This window comes from Empidonax traillii, unplaced genomic scaffold (assembly GCF_003031625.1).
Source record: "Empidonax traillii isolate 1590-97213 ecotype Southwest subspecies unplaced genomic scaffold, ASM303162v1 scaffold1247:size388203, whole genome shotgun sequence".
Taxonomy (NCBI): domain Eukaryota; kingdom Metazoa; phylum Chordata; class Aves; order Passeriformes; family Tyrannidae; genus Empidonax; species Empidonax traillii.
Genome location: NW_020956440.1, coordinates 241,866 through 262,640, shown reverse-complemented (window position 1 = coordinate 262,640; position 20,775 = coordinate 241,866). Strand labels below are relative to the sequence as shown.

The window sequence follows — 20,775 nt, the reverse complement described above, 5'->3', positions numbered from 1 at the left end:
AACACTAAAGTTACAAATTAAAATTTAAAATTACACTTCAGGGTGCAGGAAAGGGGGAACTCTGATGTTACACTGATGAAGGATTTAGGGTTCATTGGTAAAATCAAAATGCTCTGTTGGCAAGAGTTGGCACAGGGAGTTGGGTGATCTTGGAGCTGAATTGCTGGATCTTCTCACCCTCCAGTTCCAACTCCCTCCATGGCAGCGACACCTTCCACTAGACCAGGTTGCTCAGAGGTTGGACAGCCAGGAAAAGTCAGAAACTGCCTAACCAAGCTGAGACCCGGGATTTGGGGAAGAGAAATCGATCTCTTGAGTAGTGGTAGTTATTCCTGGAATAAGGATGTTCTACTGATGTCACTGCAGGCATTAACGGTGGGGTTGCCGTTTCTCCTTAATTTCTCTGAGTGGTGTTGAACCAAACTTTGAAAATTCTCTGTAAAGTCACGATTTCGGTTCATCCCTGCACAGAAACTCAGGTGTGGCTGTGCTGGTTTTGAAACCTGCTGGCTGGGTAGAAAATGTGCTTATGGTGTTGGTTTCTCTGGGTGGTAGGGGCGGAATGTGCCTGTCAGTGTTTTGCAGGATTGATTTGTGAAAAGGTTGTTACCCTGTTAGGTCTTACACGTTGGAGTCAGCACTGGCTTTCACAGCTCTTTCCAAGGTGTTGTGCTTAAAACACTTTCTTCATTGTAACTTTCTTTAATGTGACATCCAATTAGTGGTAAAACTCAACCAGCCCTTCTTGTTTTTCGATGTAAACGTTCCCTGGCGTTCTACTGCTTTCTTCTGGAAGTCTTTAGGAGATGAATGAAAATACAGCAGTTAAGCAAGGATTTTGGCATTTAAGAGATGTCATAACATAGCTTTGGAAAAAAAAAAAAACACACACACACATTTTTAATGCGTGTCAGCCGATAAAATGTGTCAGTCCAAATCAGTGAGATGACAAGAGCAAAGATATTCATGTGCTTAATAATTAAGAGATTCTGGGAAAAACAGTATCCTGAAGGAACGCTGAGTCAAAAAGGCTGAAGTTTTGCATTGAGGTTTTATTTGTCTGGTTTAACTCTCTTTGGTTTTTTTGGGAAGGAAATTGCATTATGGCACCTGGAAGTGGTGCAGTGAGCAGAGGGGCTCTGGATGCCAAGGTTGGAGTGGATCTGGGGCAGCTCTGTGTTTCTTATTCTCTGGATCTCATTTTTTAGTGCTGTTTACTCCAGATTGTTTAAGATACCCAATTGTGAATCAAGGAACCAGAGTTATGTGAGAAAATTCAATGTACAGTCAGGCAAAAAGGGTAATTTCATCCTTTATCAGGGATGGCACATGGACACAAATTATGGTCTCAGCTATTCTGTATCTTAATCAATTCCAGTGATCTCATTTATAATTTTTCCTCTTCCTGACAAGTAGCTATTGAAAGAAATAAATTGGCTATCCATGTAATTTGCTTCTTGGACACAAAAGGCTCCCAAATTAACAGGCTTTTTTTCCCCCTGGAGAAATCTTCCTCACTGCAGTGTGGGGCTCTGCTAATTATCCCTTTGTCCCTTTTTGTTTTCTGAAGGTGGCAGAGAAAGCTGAAGGGGCTCACTGTGAGCAGCAGCAGGTGCCCAGTGACCACTGCCTGGCAGAGCCACTGCTCCTGCTTTTCTGTGGCCAGGCATGAACACAAGTCTGGACCAGCTCAAAAAAGTTAATTTTGAGACCAAAATCATCCATTATTTCCCATTTTTCCTGGGGGAGGGGAAGAACTTGAAAACTAATGATGGAATATCGTAAATCAGGGGACTGAGCAGGGGGCCCATTACAAAGGGATTCTTGATGAGATCTTCAAAATACCTTGTTTTATTAGTGCTGACAATGAACACCTTTAAGATCCAACTTTTCCCCTTTGTTGTGCTACAGGTGGTTTTTAAAACAATTTACAAAGAGTGGTGTTTTTTTTTTCCTTTTTCATGCTGTTAAAGCAAATTGGTATGTAATTAGATTTATATAGTGAATAATCTTATTTGCATATCCAATTAATTCTTCCTGTTTTAATTTGCTAGGGTTGGATTCACATTGGTAGTAAAAAAATAACACTTAAATTATCAAGCATTCAAATTTTCTTTTACAATAATTTGTTCAAGGTCTTCCATTAAAGTTCGGTCCTGGGCATCCTCTTCCTTTTAAAGGCTGTTAAATAACATGGGAAAAGGCAATCAAAACGAAACCAAAAACAACCTGACTTGTGTTATTAAAACAATAAGAGTATATTTAAGCTGATCAAAGCAAATGCTGTGTGAATTTAGACCTTTCAAGCATCTTATTATCGTAGAATTACAGACTGGATTGGGTTGGAAGGGACCTAAAAAACATGGCAGGGACACCTTCCACCAGCCCAGGTTGCTCCAACCCCCGTCCAACCTGGCCTTGGACACTTCCAGGGATCCAGGGGCAGCCACAGCTTCTCTGGGCACCCTGTGCCAGGGCCTCCCCACCTTCACAGTAATTAATTCCTTCCCAATATCCCATCTAACCCTGCCCTCTGGCAGTGGGAAGCCATTCCCTGTGTCCTGTCCCTCCATCCCTTGTCCCCAGTCCCTCTCCAGCTCTCCTGGAGCCCCTTTAGGCCCTGGAAGGGGCTCTCAGGTCTCCCTGGATCCTTCTCTTCTCCAGGTGAACATTCCCAGCTCTCCCATGGAGCCTTCATGTGAAGTAGGAGCACTTTTTCTACTTCTCTTCATCTTCTCATCACTTTGTCATTCTGACTGTCTGGAGTTCTCACATCTGTATTCAGAAATGCTGAATACAAGCCAAAAAGTAGAAAAGGGACCTGATTTCAGAAGTGTTAACGTGCTCTAAATTCCACACATTTCAACACAACAGGGAGGTGTTTAGCACTGGTGAAAACAACTCCACTTTGCTGGGTACTGAGGTGTGTAATTTTTGCAGTTCCTGGTGACATCTACAGCTTTATTAGCCAGACAGAGGGTTGCTTTTGCAGACACAGTCCTAGAAAAGTTTCAGTTTTGCCCTGACTCAGGGAATAGCTTGGCACAGTCTGTGTTTCTAAAATCTCCACGAAAAGCCTCGTCATCCCTGCCAGGCTGAAGGACTTTCCATCTACTCCTACACGTTCCCAGACCTGAGGTTCCACTTCCAGAGCTGCTGGAGCTGCCTGGAGAGCTCTTGAAATCTGATAGTACTCAGGAGACATCTCCAGGGCTGAAAAGTCAGCAAGGTAAATAAATATTTATTTAAATGTGCTGAAGGCAGTTTGTTCCCAGAATGTGGGAGACATCCAGGTCCTAGTCCTGCTTCCCAGTTCCCCCTCCACAGCCTGCTTGGGGTTTGGGAGCACAGATCTGTTAACCATGGAGGAAAAACCAAAGGGATTGATGAGTCATTAGAAAAGGATAGAACATGCCCATTGTAACCTGAAAATTGAAGATACCTCAGTATAGTGGAAGTGCAAGCATGTGTTTTTGTTTTTAAGCTATTTTTGACGTGTTCCCAGGGGATAGAAGATTCTTTCTGGTAGCTGCAGGAGGATGTTGTCCATCTGTCTAATGCATCAACAGATGTACAATCAACTCCCTGTTTTTAACCTTCTTTGATGCCAAGCTCACTGCTCACCTCAGAGTGCCCTCCACCCTCGTTGCAGTGAAGTTGTAGGATCTGCTGATCTCCTAAAACTGAAGGGATTTGATTCCAGTTTAATTCCCAACTGCTTCAGCACGTGCTTGCCAACAATGTATCCCTGCTTTTATTTGAGAGCAATATTTTGAGCAACTTGTTCTGCAAAATGTTAATTGTTTCCAAAAAACACACTGGTTTGTTCTCTCTTTGCAGGCCTTGGGATTGTGGATTTTTATTGCTGCTATTGGATGGTTAATGGAAGGAAAATTTGAATGGGGGGGGGAGGGGAAGGGATTAGGAAGGTTGACACACAAATCCTAAAAATCCTGGTGGTTTTCTTTGCTCTGTTTGACATCAGCAGATAAATGGGCTTCATGTCCCACCTCCATTGGAATCAGAAAACCCACCCTGTGATTCAAGTGGATGGATTGTACTGGGACTGAATGGTTAATTCAAGAGGCTTTAGCAGAAATTGTGTCAGTGGATGGGAGATGGACTGAAAATTGGTGTACTTAGGCCAAAGTGAGCAGGGGAGGGGGTGTGGAGTACAGGGTTAAGAATTGAAAAGAAAACCAACAGTGTATTTAAACGATTTTATAAATGAGGGAAATAATTCCATAATTGTGTTGCAATGATTTGAAATATGTCCCAGGGAAAATTGCTTTGAGTCCTAATTAGCAACTATTGGTTATTAGCTAAATCCAGTGCCAGGGAAATAATAAACAGGTACAAGCACTTGGCTATTGCTTGTGTCTCCAAACACCTCATCTCTTGTCCCAGTTTAGGGCTGTTTTTACCTGCAAGGTGAAGTAACTACTGGTTTTATCTCAACTACATCCTTCTCCTGCCTCATAAAAATAAGCTGTAACGGGGTGTGAGCCCCGAGTGGCTTTGGCTGGAGCTGTAAGCTGTGAAGAGATGCACAGATAATATATTCCCACTCTTGTTCCTTCTGATCCATCCCTTTATAAACTGCACTCAACCCAGCTACAGACAGCTTGTAGCTTCTCAGGGCAGGAAAAGACACTCCACAGCCCTGGAAAACTCAGTGAAAATGACCTCCAGCTCTGAGGCACTTATTGAAAACCTATTTTAAATTGAATACACAAGCCAAGATAATACAGGCTGTTTGATAAGAAACATTAGAGAAATCCATAACACGAGGCTTTTTATTATAGGTTTATTACATCAATCTCTCCAGTGGGTAATGGAACTTGTAAATATACTCTTATGTAGGAGTCTCCTTGCGGGCTTTTTATTCATGCTGAAGTAAGCACAGCAAACTTATTTGCTGTCAGGGTACATTGAATTTAAGATTAGTATTTATTTTGGTTCTAAAGAGGTTTTGCTTTTGTGAATTGGAAGTTGGCAGACCGGCTGTGGGAGGGGTGGGAGCTGCAGGGAGGGGGTGTGGGGGGTAAATGAGTTTTCCAGGCAAACCGCTGGTCCCGGGATGGGGACCCGGGGTGGGATGCGGGTTGTGTCCTCCACTGCTCGCCTCACTGGTCACTGCTCCCTCTGGGAGGTGAAAAGTTGCTTTGTTTAAGAAGGAGCTCGCTGCTTTCTCGCTGAATAAACCCAGCAGGATGAAAAACCGGCCGTGGGATTAGAGCAATATTTAAGGGATATATTTGCTGCATTACCGGGGCAGGACAAGCACGGTCACAGCGTACATCGTACTGTAAACATTTGTTCTTGAGTGTTAAAATGCTCTTAATGCTTTTCCAGAGGTAAACAAAGCAGTGCTGCTCAGCAGTAACCCAGTTTGCTTCTGCTTGCTTGGGAGAAGCCAAGGGCAGGTTTGGATGGAATAAAGAGTTAAGGAGAAGCCTGCACAGAAGTTCAAAGGACAAAAAAGTCAAAACCGTAGCAATGCTAACAAAAATAACCCCCCAAACAACAGCTTACGAGCTTCTAAGTGTATTTGCTGGAGGATATACTAATTAATTGGTGGTTGACTTAATATAGGGAAAATAATCCTTAATTAGAGGTTGTTAATTGGAAGGACTAGAAACCTGCTGAGGTGTCAGTGAAGTCAGCATTGACACATGACTTTAACAGGTTTTTTAGGTTGCCCAGAGAAGCTGTGGCTGCCCCTGGAACCCTGGAAATGTCCAAGGCCAGGTTGGACAGGGCTTGGAGCAACCTGGGCTGGTGGAAGGTGTCCCTGCCCATGGCAGTGGAACAAGATGATCCTGAAGGTCCCTTCCAATCCAAACCCTCCTGTAATTCCACAACACCCTCCAAAGGGATGCACTTTGTGTTGGTGCAGAACAAACACCGCCAGCTTTGAGTGATGTTTTGCATTTCCAGCATTGACAAAGACCTTTTTACTGCATGAGACAGATGATGACTGAGGAATGAAGGATGTGTCTGTTTAAGGTCTGAGGGTAACAAATGTGAAACCACGACTGTGTCAAACCCACCTGAGAGAAACCATCCTTTATCCACCTGACTGGGCTCTTCCTCCTGAGCTGTTGCACAGCAATGCTGCCACTAATGTGCATCAGCAGAAAGCCCAGCACTGTTTTTGATGGATATCCTCACAGATATTAATTATGCATTATCGTTTCCATCTCTTGCATATTTAAAAAGGCGGCAGTTTTAAGAAAATTCTTTATTTCCCTGTTGTTGAACTGGTTTTGGCCACTTCCTCAGTGCTTTTTACCAACTTGCCCCCAAACTTCTTGGTCGAAGTGCAATGGGTTGGGCAGCAAATGGGCCAAGAGGAACATCCTCCATGGCTTTGATTTCTTGCTGCTCACAGAACAACCCTCTGCCCAGACAGCAGAGTGATCCAGAAAGACTCTCTGTTTAATGACTTTCTCTGCATTGTGGTGGTGCTCTTATTGAAGAAGTTAAAACCTAAGCTCTCTGCTCCAGATAAAAAGCTACTTAGAGAAATTCTTATTTATCATTGAGGCTTTAAAAAAAAAAAAAATCAGGAGGTTCTTCATGGCGTGTTCTCAATCCAGTCTAAGCCTTAATTTTCCAAACAGAGAAAGCCATTATTTTTTGCCATTGTAATGAAAAACTTGCTGAAGCAGTGCACATTATTTCCATTACTCATTAAGCCTTCTCTGCTCTGGAATGAAATGACATGATTTTTGTTAATTTTCTTGCTTTAAACTCCTGACTTGTAATTTACCAAAAGAAAGAACCAAACCACTACAACTCTGGTTGTCTCCCCACTGACAAAGTCAGGTGGTCACAGTGTTCAGATGAGTAATGCAAGTCCACTCTATTTTGCCATGTCCCTGTTAGTTTGGGCTATTTACCCTAAAACAGAGCAAAGAATAACATTTATTAGTTTGCACCACAGTTCTAATCTATGACCTCTGTAAGGCTTCTACTTCTTTGGCATAAGTGGATGTTAGGTAGTGACTGATTAATTTCATTTCATTTTGTGCTGAACAATAAAATAAATTGGGGTTTTAATTATAAAGTATCAGGACTCAGATAAATTTCTCTTAAGAAAATACACGTGGTGTCCCTTCATTTAATTGCTGACTTGTTCTCCTCATTGATATTGAATTTGCTTTTTATCCCTGTAGTCATTTTACTGCAGCACTTCCTCAGAGCTTTTCCTAGTGCCTTTTGTCAACAGCAAAACAAGAGCCTTCCTCGTGGGGGGCAGCTGAGCTCTGTGTCGTCTCTGGAGATGCAATTGCTGTGTGTTTATCCTCGGTGCCTGTGGGTGACAGGATGCAGGCACGTGGGGAGAACAAACTCCTGGGAAGTTCTGCTCAGCAGCAGCACTTTTGGCTGCTCACACGACTTCTCCGTGGTCACCACGGGGGTGGGAAGGCCTTGGAAGGTGTGTAGACCACAGTGCTGTCTGTCACAGGGGCTGGTTTGCATATTGCTGGTGGAAAATGCTGTTGGCATCACAAGTCATCCCATTTTGCGTGAAGTTTGTGTTTGGAGTATCAGCGTCCTCCAGGTCAGGCCAGAGGTGTCCACAGGCAAAGAAAAGGGAAGGTTTACCCTCTGTGCTGTTTGGTGATTGAGGCTCTTTGATGTCATAGAATCATGGAATTGCTGAGGTTGGAAAAGACCCCTAGGATTGAGTTCAGCCATCCCTGAACCTGCCACTAAGTCCTGTCCCCAAGTGCCCCATCCACAAAGGGATGTGACTCCACCACTGCCCTGGGCAGCCTGTGTCCCCTTCCAGTGAATAAACTTCTAATATCCACTCTAATTTAATGCCACAATTTAAAGCCATTTCCATGTCCTTACATTGATGAAGGGCTGTGTTTCCAGGAGCAGTTATCTGCTGTTACAAGAAACACCTTTAAAAGGAGCTTCTCTTCCCGAAGCTGTGCTGGGCAGTGGAGGTTTAAATCGACCTTTGGAGATGAACTCTGTCTCTGGGGCATCCCCATCATGCTGCTCTTTAGACATGAGTAAGGAGTGTTTGAAGGCTTAACCTGGTGGTGTTACACCAGAGGGAAGAAAGGCTCTACTCTCAAATGCCATCAATCTGAGCAGGTTTTTGAGAGTGCTAAATTGCAGTGTAAGAAGTCATAAGTCAGGTTTTTGACAGCTATTACTGATATCTTTTCCCTGCTGTGTTCCTTGAAAGTTCATAACATTTAAAAAAAAATAAAATTAAAGGAATACATGTTATCCGTGGGCAGATTGGACAAATTGTACTCCTGGCTGCTCCTTTGATGTTTTACTGATTGAACTCCGAGAACTTGATTTAAGCTGCCCTCAATTTGGCATTCAGTGGTGTTAATTTTATCACTGGGTTTGTGCAGGATCTGGTGTCTGTGTGTGTGTGGAGGGTCTGGTCCCTCTACAGGGATGACCCAGCAGAATAAATGGTGACTTTTAGAGATGAGGAGCCCCTGTGCTGGGGTGGTGGTGCAGTGACCCCAGGAACCAGAGTACCCTGAGCTCAGTGGCTTCCCCGGGCAGGGAATCACCCACTGGAGAGCGGGATTGCCTTTTGTTCCCGCTCTGCTTAGTGCTACAGAAACATTTTTAAAAATAATAATAATAATAATAATAATCAAATTGAAGGCAGCTCCTCCAGTCTCCCCTGACTTGGTGCAATTGCAGCGACTTCTCTGCAGTTGTGGAGATTTGCACCAGCTGAAGTGCCAGCCTGGTGTCTCCACAGCAGACTGCAAGTGCCTTAAATCCCTTTATGTGACAGAACCACCTGGAGATTACAGCACTGGATCCTGTTTGCAGGATTAAACACTTTCTTGCTGTAGCAGCAAGAGTCAGGTTTTGCTGTCCAGGGCCAGGAGCCTGCCCAGCATCCTGATGTTAGGGATGCCTGGCACGTCTCCAGAGGGCACATGGTACAGCAAGGGCTTTGATGTGCCTCTTTGTGTCACTTCAAAGGAGAGATCATTCTCTCCTCCTAAATAAGTTGGTGCTGTTTAAACCCCAGGTACCCAGGGTGCCGTCAGGCTTGCGTTCAGACAACGATGATGCTGACAATTTTGTGCAAAAAATATAAATATATGGCATTATAAGCGTGAGGTTTCCCTCTCTGACTATTCATTCAATTGTATTTTAATTTATTGCATTGAAATACTGTCTGTTTTTCTTAAGGCATGGGTTGAACTTGTTAGAAATAGTCACAAAAGTGCAAGGTGTAATATGTGTAATGAGGCAGACAAAGCTTGCCAGTGGTCAGTGATAGAAAGGAATGTGTTTACAGTTAAATTCCACTTTTTTTTGTTGTTTTCCAAAATAGCCTTCATATATTTAAAAAAAAAAAATCTTTCTGGCAAGCACCTGCTTGTGTGCTTTTAAAAGATGGAAAGGAACTGAGTAAACAACTTGCTGCCTTGATTTAGGTGTACACTGCCTTTATTCTTCAGAGTTTGTTTAAAATAGACTTGCTGGGGCAGACTTGTTTTTTTTTTTTGTGGGGATTTAAATTGATTGTTTCTAATGCAGTTGAAAATATTTGATGGAAATACAGTAACTCTTCTGTAGGGTCACAAATATAGAGGAACCAGTGGCAGAGCACACCGTGGCAGGGAGTTTTGAAGTCAAGCAAGGTGGTTGTGGTTTCCCCATCCCTGGAAGTGTTCAAGGCCAGGTTGGACAGGGCTTGGAGCAACCTGGGCTAGTGGAAGTTGTAATAAAAGCTGCACACCTTGGCTGCATCTGACTGGTGCTTTCAGATCCCAAAGGATCCATCAGGTGGAGATGATAAAGCTTCATCACTCGTGTCCCACTGCAATGTTGTCTCAGGGACGTGGAAACGTTCCAGTCCTGCCAAACCCAAACAGCCCAGGAGAGCTGAGCCCATTGTGTGCTGAGTTGACAAATAGGTGTTTTGCTCTCTGCTCTGTTTGTTTTAGGAGTTTAGTGCCTGTGGGTTGGCAGAAAGTCAGGCATGGTCTCCTAGGGAAGCATTCCTGATATTCCCACTGCTGCTCATCAGCGCTGCCTACTCGGGGCACGAGCGAGGGCTGGTTGCATCAGCTCTCAGCAGCGCTCCTGGAAATGTCAAAGTCATTCCCTGGTGTATTCCCTGCTGCACAGCCTCGTGTTTTCTTGCTGTAATTGCAGATTGTGTGCTCCTGACCCAGAAGGAGCAGATTTGCAGTGCCCTGTTGACAAACTGAACCGCCCGACGTGCGTTTGCTGGCCGGTGACACGGTGCAAATTAAGTTACAGCTCTTTGGCTCCAAGTGTGCCAGACTCATAATCCCTTGCTTGCTGCTTCCTGGGAGCAGCTCTGCATCGCTCAAGAGGTGCTGGTAATTCAATCTGCTTATTCACAAATATTTGAGAAGGGAATCCGTTGCCTAAACCTCTCTGTAAATAGCTGGATAAAAAAAAAAGTTGGCAGGAATCAGCTTTACTTCTGACAGTGGCTAATGTACTTAAACCTGAAAAGAGAAAAGAGGCTTCACCTTGAAGAGACGTGCCAGAGAGTTCCTTTCACCTTGAAGCTCTCTGCAGAGTTTGGCTCCTCAATCAATTGAGAGCCTGGACACATTGCCAGAGTTGTCTTTGTTTTTCCAGCAATAGATGAGACAGAGATTATAGGTTATTGCCCTGGGGACTTGTCTTTTCTGAGGCTTCAGGATTTTAAAGGAAAGAGGCTTTTTCAATAAGAGTGTTTTATAACTTTTTCCTCTCTGCTGGTGGGGTGGGGAGGATGGCATTTGTTAGCCTGGCTTTTACCCACCTTCCTTATTGTATTGAGGATTAAAATCAATTGAAATTCAGGGAGGTATTGTGGAAATGTGTGGCTTTAAAATATGCACGTGGACCTACTACTCCTGCCTTTTTATATATCCACTTTATAGTTCCTGTCATACTCCAGACAGCTGAAAGTTTTACAGTAATGATATGTGTTCTTGAAAGACAGCAGTTATATCAGCACCTTCTATTTTACTAATAAATCAATAGGTAATTAGTACAGGCCTTTGAAACATTTATAATACCTCATTCACAAGGAGCTCTGTGGGAGAACACCCAGAGCTGGAGGGACTGTGAGACCTCAGGGGAGGATGAAGAACAGGTGAAGGGATGACAGAAATGAAGGGAATGTCAAGCCAAGTAGGTTAATATAAAGGTTTTTACAGTCTAGGGTGCTGGCAACAGCTTTCTGAAGGAATTTCATGGATTCAAGTCTCTTATGAAGTAAAAGCCATTTTCAGCCTGAACCACAATCTTTGCCTGTTGAATCCAGGACTTGTTTTCAACAGGATGGAAACAAATCAATTTACAGCACTGGGATAAAGGTCCAGTCAGGATTTGCAGCCCCTCATGGGTGGACTTGGCCTGTGCTTTCCTGGCAGGTTACAAACTGCTCTGGAAGGCACCGCTGCCAACAGCAGCTGACTGTGAGAACCTGAGGCCCCAGTTCACCAGGAGTGGGATTTGACTGGGACAGGCCACCTGCATTCCTGGTGAGGGATGTGGATAGCAGATCCAGGCAAGATGCCTCAGAGCTGCTGCTCAGTGGTTAAGATGAGTGCTGGGGATGGGGCACACCATGAGCTGCACTCCCTGAAGGACCAGTTTCTGTCGTTCACTGACCTCCTTGTTTGAGGGAATGTCATGTCCTGAGTTGAAAGAATTAGAAAATACATAAATCATGGAGCACATTAAACACCAGGATTTCATCTAAGGCTCCACATGCTCCAGTCACCGGAGATGATGTGAATTCCATCCTTAAATATTCAGTACTGACAAGCAGAGTGGCAGAACAACGTTTGCCTTGGCAAATGTCATTGTCAGGATGTTCACCTGCAGCTGAAGTGCATCACAGGGTGTTGCATGTGAATGAGCTCAGCCTTTGCTGGTGATGTCCCATGTACCTGTCACTTCCCTTCCCAGCACAGAGGAGCTGGAACAGCCCTGGAGTTCAGGGCTGGTTCTTTCCACCTACACTGGTGAAACAAAAGAAACATGAGCTGATGTGAGAGAGGGACAATTCCTCTCTTGCAGCCAGCACATCTGACCGGTTAGGTGATGATGCAACACCAGGAGCTGTTACAGAGATGGTCCCACTGGGGGGAAGAAAATAACTGAGGAAAATGTATCCAGGAGTTAAAGAGCCAAGTCATGGATTTGGGTCTGGCCTCGACTCAGCTGGTGGCATCCTGGATTTCTGCTCAAGCTCCAGTCCACGAGAGCTGCACGTGCACAGCAACAGCAAAGATCATGGAAGCTTTCTACACCCCACAGATCAGTCTGCAGGAACAGTTCATGGTAGGTTTCCAGGTCATGCAGGCCTAGTGTTCTTATTCCTTGGCACAGAATGTGGTTTTCAGAACCCTGGTGAAGCAATATTATTCACCCCAAAACCAGGATGTGTGTCTTTGTACTTCAAGAGGAAAAATGGTACCAGTAGTTGCGTGGTGCTGGGTAAGGACAGTGTTTTAATTTCCTCTCATCATCCTGTGTTTCCAGGGTTGGATATATAACTGCTGAATTATTTTTCTCGAGGCTAAAGCTTAACTTACAGGACATGAGAACCAGCCTGGTTATTCTTTATGTATTTAAAGTATCTTTCAAAAAGATGCTTTATTTCTAGTGTTCCAGCACAGGAGATGAACAAATAACCTGGGCATTAATGAACTCGTGGCTAGTTCTGTGTGATCCTTTCTAACTGGTGTTTCAGCAGGTCTGCAGATGCTCCCATGCTTTTTGTTAGTAGTAGGAGTAGTAGTACCATTAGCATTGTATAACTGTTACTATTACTGTTGTCTGGTGATGGCTCTGCTGTGGGCTGATTTCGTCCTCAGTGGAGCAGTGTGAGTTTCCCTGTTTGTTTTCCTGCTGGCGGCTGTGATGACTCAGGGAAAAGGCTGCTCGGTGAAGAGACTTGTGATTTTCTGCAGTAATAGAGAAATGTGGTTTTGCTGTGTACTGAAGGGAACATCTGTGATGATAATCACGCTGTTGGCTTACCAAGGGAACACAAATTACAGTCTGTTAAATCAGGTTTTTGTCGCAGGACAAGTCCCTCGTTCCGCTGCGCTGGGAATTGCCTCCCCCCGGCTGTCTGGGCCCAGCAGACGAGGCACGGGGAAAGTTCACTTTGCCATGTACAGATCAGGTAGCAGCATTTTCTTTGAGGTCTGCAAAACTTGATGACATTTGCTGTAATTAATCAGGTGGCATTTGAATAGGGGAAATTGCGATGTGGCTGCGGGACAGACGGGGAGGGTGAGTGAGAGGCTTCACAGCTGAGTTCCCTGAGCTGGAGCCTGACCTGCCCTTGGCACTTGGATGTTCACTCTGGTGCGGCAGGACACGGGCAGAGGCAGCTGCAGGGCTCACCAGTGAACCCTGGGCTCCCCTCAGAGGTCAGAGCACGCTGTGGTGGGGTGGATGTGCTTAACCCTGCCTTTAATTCCGACTGCGCCAGATCCTCGGGTCACTCGTAAATAGAGTTGTCAGACCACTGCTGTCTCCTCTGCAAATGCTGGAGCCCTTCCACGCATTTACGAGAGGGAAGATTTATTTCTTCCTGTCTCCTGGATTTTTGTGGCTGCCTTAGGGTCTCTGAGGAATATCTGACACTGCTTTTGAACTCGGGGATCAGACTCTTGCCTATCAGCTGTCACCTGCCAGGCCCGGCTTTCCACTCCACCTGCACTTGTACTTGGTACAGCAGCGAGCTGGGACGTGAAAGGATGTCAGAAAAGAGAGATGATAGCAGGAGGAGTGAGGTGATCTCTAGCAGGAGGAGTGTGGTGATAGCAGCAGGAGCTGTCTGGCTCCTGGTCCATGTTGGAGACCTGTAAGTGCTGCTAAAGAAACCCAGTCTTGCATCACGGGGTCAGGAGAGAGGTGGTGGCTCTTCTCCCCATCCAGCTTCTCAACCCAGTAGCAAGGCTCAGGGAATGTCTCAGACAAGAGCTCTGGGAGAGTGTTTTTGCTGCCAGGGTTCAGATTGTTGCAGTGGAGTAGCAGAAAGTGCATCTTACGCAGTGGTGGGGTGATGATGAGGAAAAGAGCCTCACCGTTCGTTTCAGTTTTGCTCCTGATGAAAATATCTGATCATTGTTGTTATTTAGTTCTCTTTATTAATCTTGAGAGGTTTTCTAAGCACATGGGTCAGCTCTGGTGCAGTGGTGAGGAGGAGTGACTGGGGAGGAAGGCTGGTGGCTGCTCCCCAAAGATACAGGAGCTCTGAGACCCTTCCCTTTAAAACAACACTTCAGACAGGACATTTTTTTTAATCTCCTTTATTTTTATCTTTAATAAATTTTTTTTTCTTTGTATGGGAAGCACCTTTATAGGGACTTCTTCGCCGAGAAGTCTATGGAATTATTTGCAGGTGATGTTACAGAAGTGATAGGCAAAAAATAGGGAGTGAGCATCCAATTGAGTCTTTTCCTGCTCAGGAGGATGTAATGCAGCTGCTAACCTCGAAGAGCAGGCTGTTGTGTTAATCAGCACTGCCCTTGAGCTGTCCTCTCCATCCCACTTCCCTCTTTTCTGAAGAGTTGCTCTTCCCAAGGTGCAGTTTTGTCTTGAAGAAATACTGACTTGTAGCACTGGATGAAAACACACCAGCACACACAGCAGAGAGCAATTCCCTGGGCAGCAAACAAGGAAAGGATTTTTTCTCATTTCCACTGGATATACTCCAAAAATTCTCTCTTCAGTTTAGTTATTATCTTTCCCTACTGTGTGGAATATTCAATTAAACTTCCTCTCAAATTGGCCATAACTTTCAGTGGAAATTAAAGCAGTTCTATTTAGGTAACAGGATCTGTCACCAGGCTTAATGTTCAGAGAGAATGGGAATGGTTTCACCTGTTTCTTGTGAATTAACCTCAGCTGACATTCTTCACGTTTCAATTCCTCAAAAGCACGGGAAGATGACAAGCATTTAGCGTCCAACTGCATGTGCTGGCTCTCAGGTTTGGGGTAGTGGAGGGACACTCTTCATTTGGAATGTGTTTAAATTAACCTGGCTTTTTTGAATAGATTCTGTGATTCACTTGGGGGGAAAATCATATACCTAGCAGAAGCTTGGGTAGCAGGATGTTCCTCTAAATGATGTATCACATTCTGTCTGACACCATATGGGCACACACCTCCTTCTGTGGTTAAAATGTTTCTTTTATGATAAAGTCAACTGCAACTTCTTAGATCCTGCATCTTACTGAAAGAAATACACTTCTCTCAAAGGAGGCACACCCAGAGCAGTAGTACATTTGTTTTTATCCAGAGTGGAGGATAAAATGCTTTTTGGTAACCAATCTGGTCTGTAGGTTGTCTTTAAGCTGAGGGTGTTTCATGTTCATTCTGAGGTAACTTGTTCTGTTTGATGAAATGACCAAAAGAGAGCTTATTAAACACAATCTGATGAGAAGGGAAAGGGAAAAGCCCTCTAAGCTCAGGAAACAGCCTCCTCTTGGCATTGCTGGGCTTCTGTAGACTGAGCAGCTCGTGGGGTCCTTCAGTGATAGGTTAAAAAATGAGATATCGTTGCTCTTTGACTGCAAGTCCTGGACATTATTGCATAGAAATAAAGTTACCAATTTTAACTTTGGGGGGGAAAAAAAAAAAAAAGTGTAAAATTCACATTTCAGAGTTATCCAAATTGCAAAACTTCGCTCCCACAAAATCAGACGCTTCAGTGGAGCAAATGCCTTTGCCTTTGCTGGCACCGAGCATCTGAATAACATAACTTATTCCAAAATGGGCTATTTATGGTACAGGCACTCGTAGTTTTCTATCTGGAAGAATCTAGATGGCAGTTTGTTTTATTTATTAGTGGCTCTTTAGTGTCCTGTGAACCAAATCCTGCTCTCCTGTAAGGTTCTGTGGCTCAGCTCTTATCACACAGTGGTGGGATCTGGGCTGCAGTGATTTCAATCACGCATTAAACTGTAGCCAAGGGACTCGACAGGCTGAAGATTAAATAGTTTGGACTTGCTTATCTTGGTTATACACAGGCAGCAATAAGAGAAAGAAGAAAGGCTCTCAAAAATAATTTTTATCTACCCAGTGTTGCAAGGTTTTTTCCTCCTCTTCTGTTCCCCTGGTGTGCTGGCAGCTGCTTTCAGAGGTTCTCCTGCCTCACCCAACACTGTTTGCTTGAAAGTCCCACCAGGGCTTTGCTTCTTGCTGGCTAAAAGGAAGGAAAAGCTTTTTTTTTTTTTTTTTTGCCATATAAAAACTGAATATTAAACAGTGTCAGCAGCAGGTGGAAGATTTTGAAGTGGTTTCATTTGGGGTTTTTTTTCATGAGTTTCGTTTTTAGCAAGCTGAGTGTTTTAGTAGAAAAACTAAGTTATTCAGTGTTTTCACCTATTTGTGACTATTTCTACCTTCATAGTTCTCTGCCTTTAGTCTGTGTTTTCAGAAGTGTGCTTTGCTTACCAATTAATTGCACAGGCAGATTGTAATTTTTTTTTTGTTAGGGTAAATGAGACTGTTTAGGGAGTGAAGCAGCCCTTGGTCTCAGAAACAAGTCCAGATACCACAATCCAGCCCTGTTTGCTTTATGGTTATTATTATCTTTTTCCACCAGCAACAGCAAGTGGCACACAGGTATAATTTAAAGCTGGAGAGGATGTGAAATGTGTTTTGAATAATAGATGAGTTTCAGTCAGATATCATTAACATATAATTAAGAATAAAGATAAATACAAGTGATATGACCGTGTTCCCTTTTGTGGTGGGGCCTGAGGGAGGAGACATGGGGGAGAGGCTGCTCCTTTCTAATCTTCCTGGCAGAGTCTCTCTGAAATGCTTCTGTGGAGAGGCAGAATTTGCTCCCTGGAGTAAAGAGCTATTGTTCTGTCCCTGGTAAATCCAGCTGATTTCCCAGTGTCGGGGGATGTGAGGGCTCCTCGCAGTCATTCTCACGCTCCTCCCGTGGGGAAGATCCGTTGCCTTCTGTTCATCCCTTTTTTCCTTTTGTATTTTTTTTGTGCAGCCCATCATCTTTCTATTTTATTTTTTCGGTTTCCTCTGACCTCCTATCCCCCCAAGTTTCCTGTGTGTCCATCAAGATGGACTCCTGGCTGCCTGACTAAAGGGAGGTCGGCGCTCACATCCCTGCCAGCCCTGCCCTCGGCAGCGAGGGACCTGCAGGTACCCAATGGTCCACACAATTGCCCTTTCTCTGCTGTAGAGGTAGGGCAGAAACAGATTGGAAAACGTTCAAAAAATGTTAAGTCGAGGTTCCTTTCACTCAACCAAAAGGCTCTCTGGCTGTGAGGAGTTTTGCTGTGTCCTTACTTGCACTGTACTTAGAGGAGGCAGCCAGACATCGCCACCGAGGAGCAGAGAGGTCCCGGGGAAATCAAGATGGGTGATCTTTTTCAGGGAAGAAAAGCTGGTTTCTTTTATGTTCTGAACAGCTACTGTGAAGATAAAACTGTCTAATACAAACAGGGTGGAGAGCAGTGAATTTATGTTGTAGTTTTTTGTGGGCATTTTGGGCGCTATTGACGCATTTCGTGGAATTCGGTCCTACGAGCAGCGCTCACCCTTAACTCCCAAGTTTGAGAAAGGATAAATTGTTAAGGGGAAAATGGAGAGTGGTTGAGGAGAGAGGAAAGGAGATAGGAAGGAGTTAAGAGCTCAAAAGATCAAAATACATTTTTAAAATAAAGAAGTAAAGTCAGCACAAGGCAGGCTCCTGTGAGTAATCCCCAACCTCAGGCTGTGGCATTGCTGTGAAATGACTCCTGAACTCTTTGAAGGTCATGTCAGGTTGTTCTGCCAAAATGTTTTCACTCTTCTACCTATATTTAGTGTGAGTTTTTAATACTCCAAAGTGCACAGGTGTGTGATGTCCTTGTCAGCAGGACATCATTGCCAGGGTGGTGCTGGGCTGGAGCCAGGGAATTCCTGAGGAATCCCCCAGAACCAACGGGGGCTGGACCTGCTGGGGACCCTCCAGCTCACAGTACTGGGTAACTGCATTTAATAATGTGGGCTTTTAGTTTGCAAGGAAAAGATTTCCATTTTTCAAGGTGAATTAAGCCTTCTGATATGAATTGAGCTTTGCTATGACAACAGGATCGTCCCTCTTCCCATTCATTTGAACTTTGGGTGAAGTTTCATTCTCTCCTCTATTTTAATGCACAGACATTTTCGTGAATGTTGACTCTGTGTGAGATTCAATGGCTTTTGGAAAAAAAAAAAATCTGCTGTTACAAACAAAATAAAGTGTCATCAGTTCTTTTCCAAGGTGAATGATACATGGCCTCTTGCTGCTAAGACACTGTTTCATGTTTTAAGAGTGGGAACATGGAGATTCCATCAATCAGCTGTCACATTTTCCTTGTTTCATGCAGATGACAACACACTGCACGGGCCAGTTTTCCTTCAGGAACCCAACAGCCTGATCTTCCCTTTGGATTCAGAGGAAAAGAAAGTGAAGCTGAACTGTGAAGTGAAAGGAAATCCCAGACCAACCATTGGGTTTGTTGAATTTAACTGTTTTTTTAGCATTAACTGAATTTAACTGTTCCTTAGCACCATCCACCATGCAGCAGCACCACCCAAGGTCCTTCCTCCTGCCTGTATCACTCAGTGATGCCCCTGGAGCCTGGAAACACTCTCAGGGATGTGGTGGCATTGTTGGGGTGTCCTGTGCTGGGCCAGGTTCTGATGGTCCTTGTGGATCCCTTCCCACTCAGGATATTCCCCGATTCAGGAGCATTAGAAACAGGGAAAATGCACGTCAGGAAATCACCACACATTGCAGCTCAATGGCAAAATGGAGTTATGAAGGGATAACAGATAGTCTTGGATTAACCATCCTTTTGCCTAAACATGGGCAAAGCTCTCAGTTCCTTTCAGCTTTAGTAGCTGCTTTGGGATCCTTGCAGGAAGATGCTTTGGTGCTGCTGCTGCTGCTGGAGGTCACTGAGGCTGCTGCTTTCTCTCCTTTAGTGCCTCCCTCATTCTGCTCACCAAAGTAAATGCCACCCTGAAACCAATTAGAGCCACCAGGGCTCAGCCACGGGGCTGTTTGCTGGCACAGCCAGCTGTTTAGTGCAGTAAACTCTGTTGGTTCACTGGTGCAAGCACATTCCAGTAGTTTCTCTGCTCATTCTGGTGGTGGAGGGGCCACATCTCCATCGAGGGCTGGTGGGGGTGAGGCGGCTCTAACTGGGGCAGAGCGGTGCTGGAGTTACTCAGTGCCCCAGTTTGTGACAGCATCTGCTGTGAGTGAATTGAAATTGAAATTTAAAAACAAACAGCCAGCAAGTCGGGAGGGGGAGGGGGGGGGTGAAAAAACCCTCGGTGGACTTGAGTGGTTTAGAGATCCTGTTTCAGGGACTTCCCCTTGCAAAGTGATTAATTCCAAAGAGCAGCAGCACGAGCAGCTACAGAAGCATTAATCATTTCAGAGACTGAAATATATGTCAAGGATATTGCTCTTTCAGTTAAACACTGGAATATTTCAGTACTGTGCAGGAAATTTGCATTTTTGTGCCCTGTTTTTTTTTTTTTTTTTTTGTTTTAATAAGTAGTCAAAGGCGTCCTAAATCTCCCTTTATTTACTTCGTGCTGTGGCTTGAAATACCCACGAGCCCCCATTAATATCAGCAGAATGTAACTTTGGCATTTTTGTGCTCTAGGTGGAAGTTAAATGGGACCGGTATTGACGTGGGGATGGATTTCCGCTACAGCCTGGTGGAAGGCAACCTGCTGATCAATAATCCCAATAAAACCCAGGATACTGGAACATACCAGTGTGTAGCAACAAACCCGTTCGGAACCGTTGTCAGCAGAGAAGCAAAGCTTCAGTTTGCCTGTAAGTAAGAGGGCAGCTTCTCTTCCCTCAGGGTGCTGGAAAAACTGGGATATGCTTCTCCTTTCCAGCCTTTCCTAACTGGTTATGGAGTGTTCATGGAGCCAGAGAAAGAGGGGAAATGTGAATAAGGAATCTTGGTTTATCATTGTTGAGCTAAAACTATATGGAGTATGCAAAGTAAAATATTTTTGAGGGGAAAGGGCCGTCTGGGAAAGGATCTGGTAAACGGCATCTCCCCCAGGGCTTTTATTTTCCTGTGAGAATTAAAGCTTCAAACCATTAGCACTGCTCTCTGTGAGGAATGAAGTCACAGGGACAGATTTCCCAAGTCCTGTGTGTGTGGGGTACAGGTGCTCTCAGATGTGGGGGGATATTTTGTGACTCCGGGTGTAAAAGGGAAAATGGGCTTTGTATTTATTTGGGGTTAAATCAGAGTTTCAGCTTCCTGTTGAAAAGGCACAGATCTTGCTGTGAATGAGCTTTATCTGAACTTCTGCAAAGCCATTTTGAGGATGAAGTCTGGGAGAGTGGGCAAACGATGACGCAGGACCACGAGTCATCTTTTTTTTTTCTGCTGTAGTTGTGAAGGTGAAGGCAGAGAATAAATACAGGGGCTCATTCATCTGTCATCTGTGATTTTTCTGGGCTGTTGTCCTGGGAGGGGTGTACACAGCAGAACAGTAATTACAGCAGGAGCTGCTCTGGAATATCCTTGGAGGAGGGTGCAGGAGTTCAAGGCAGACCCTTCCCAGACACAAAGCTCTCAGTAATGGAGAGCTTTCAGCAGGGCTTAATGAAAGGTGCTTTTGACTGACTGCTAAGAGAAGCTGATGTGCTCCAGCTACAAAAATGAGAAGATAAAAATGCCAATAAACCCCAGGTTCACACTCTATAGAGAGATGATTTGTAATGAGAAA

General features: G+C 44.5%; 1 protein-coding gene across 1 annotated transcript in view; it reads left to right on the top strand.

The window, feature by feature from the left end:
- CNTN4 (contactin 4) overlaps positions 1–20,775 on the top strand; it is a 235,360-nt gene that overhangs the window by 116,396 nt on the left and 98,189 nt on the right. Inside the window, 2 exon segments of the mRNA XM_027906109.1 lie at positions 18,390–18,516; positions 19,683–19,858. Of these exon segments, the coding sequence (XP_027761910.1) occupies positions 18,390–18,516; positions 19,683–19,858 (303 nt within the window).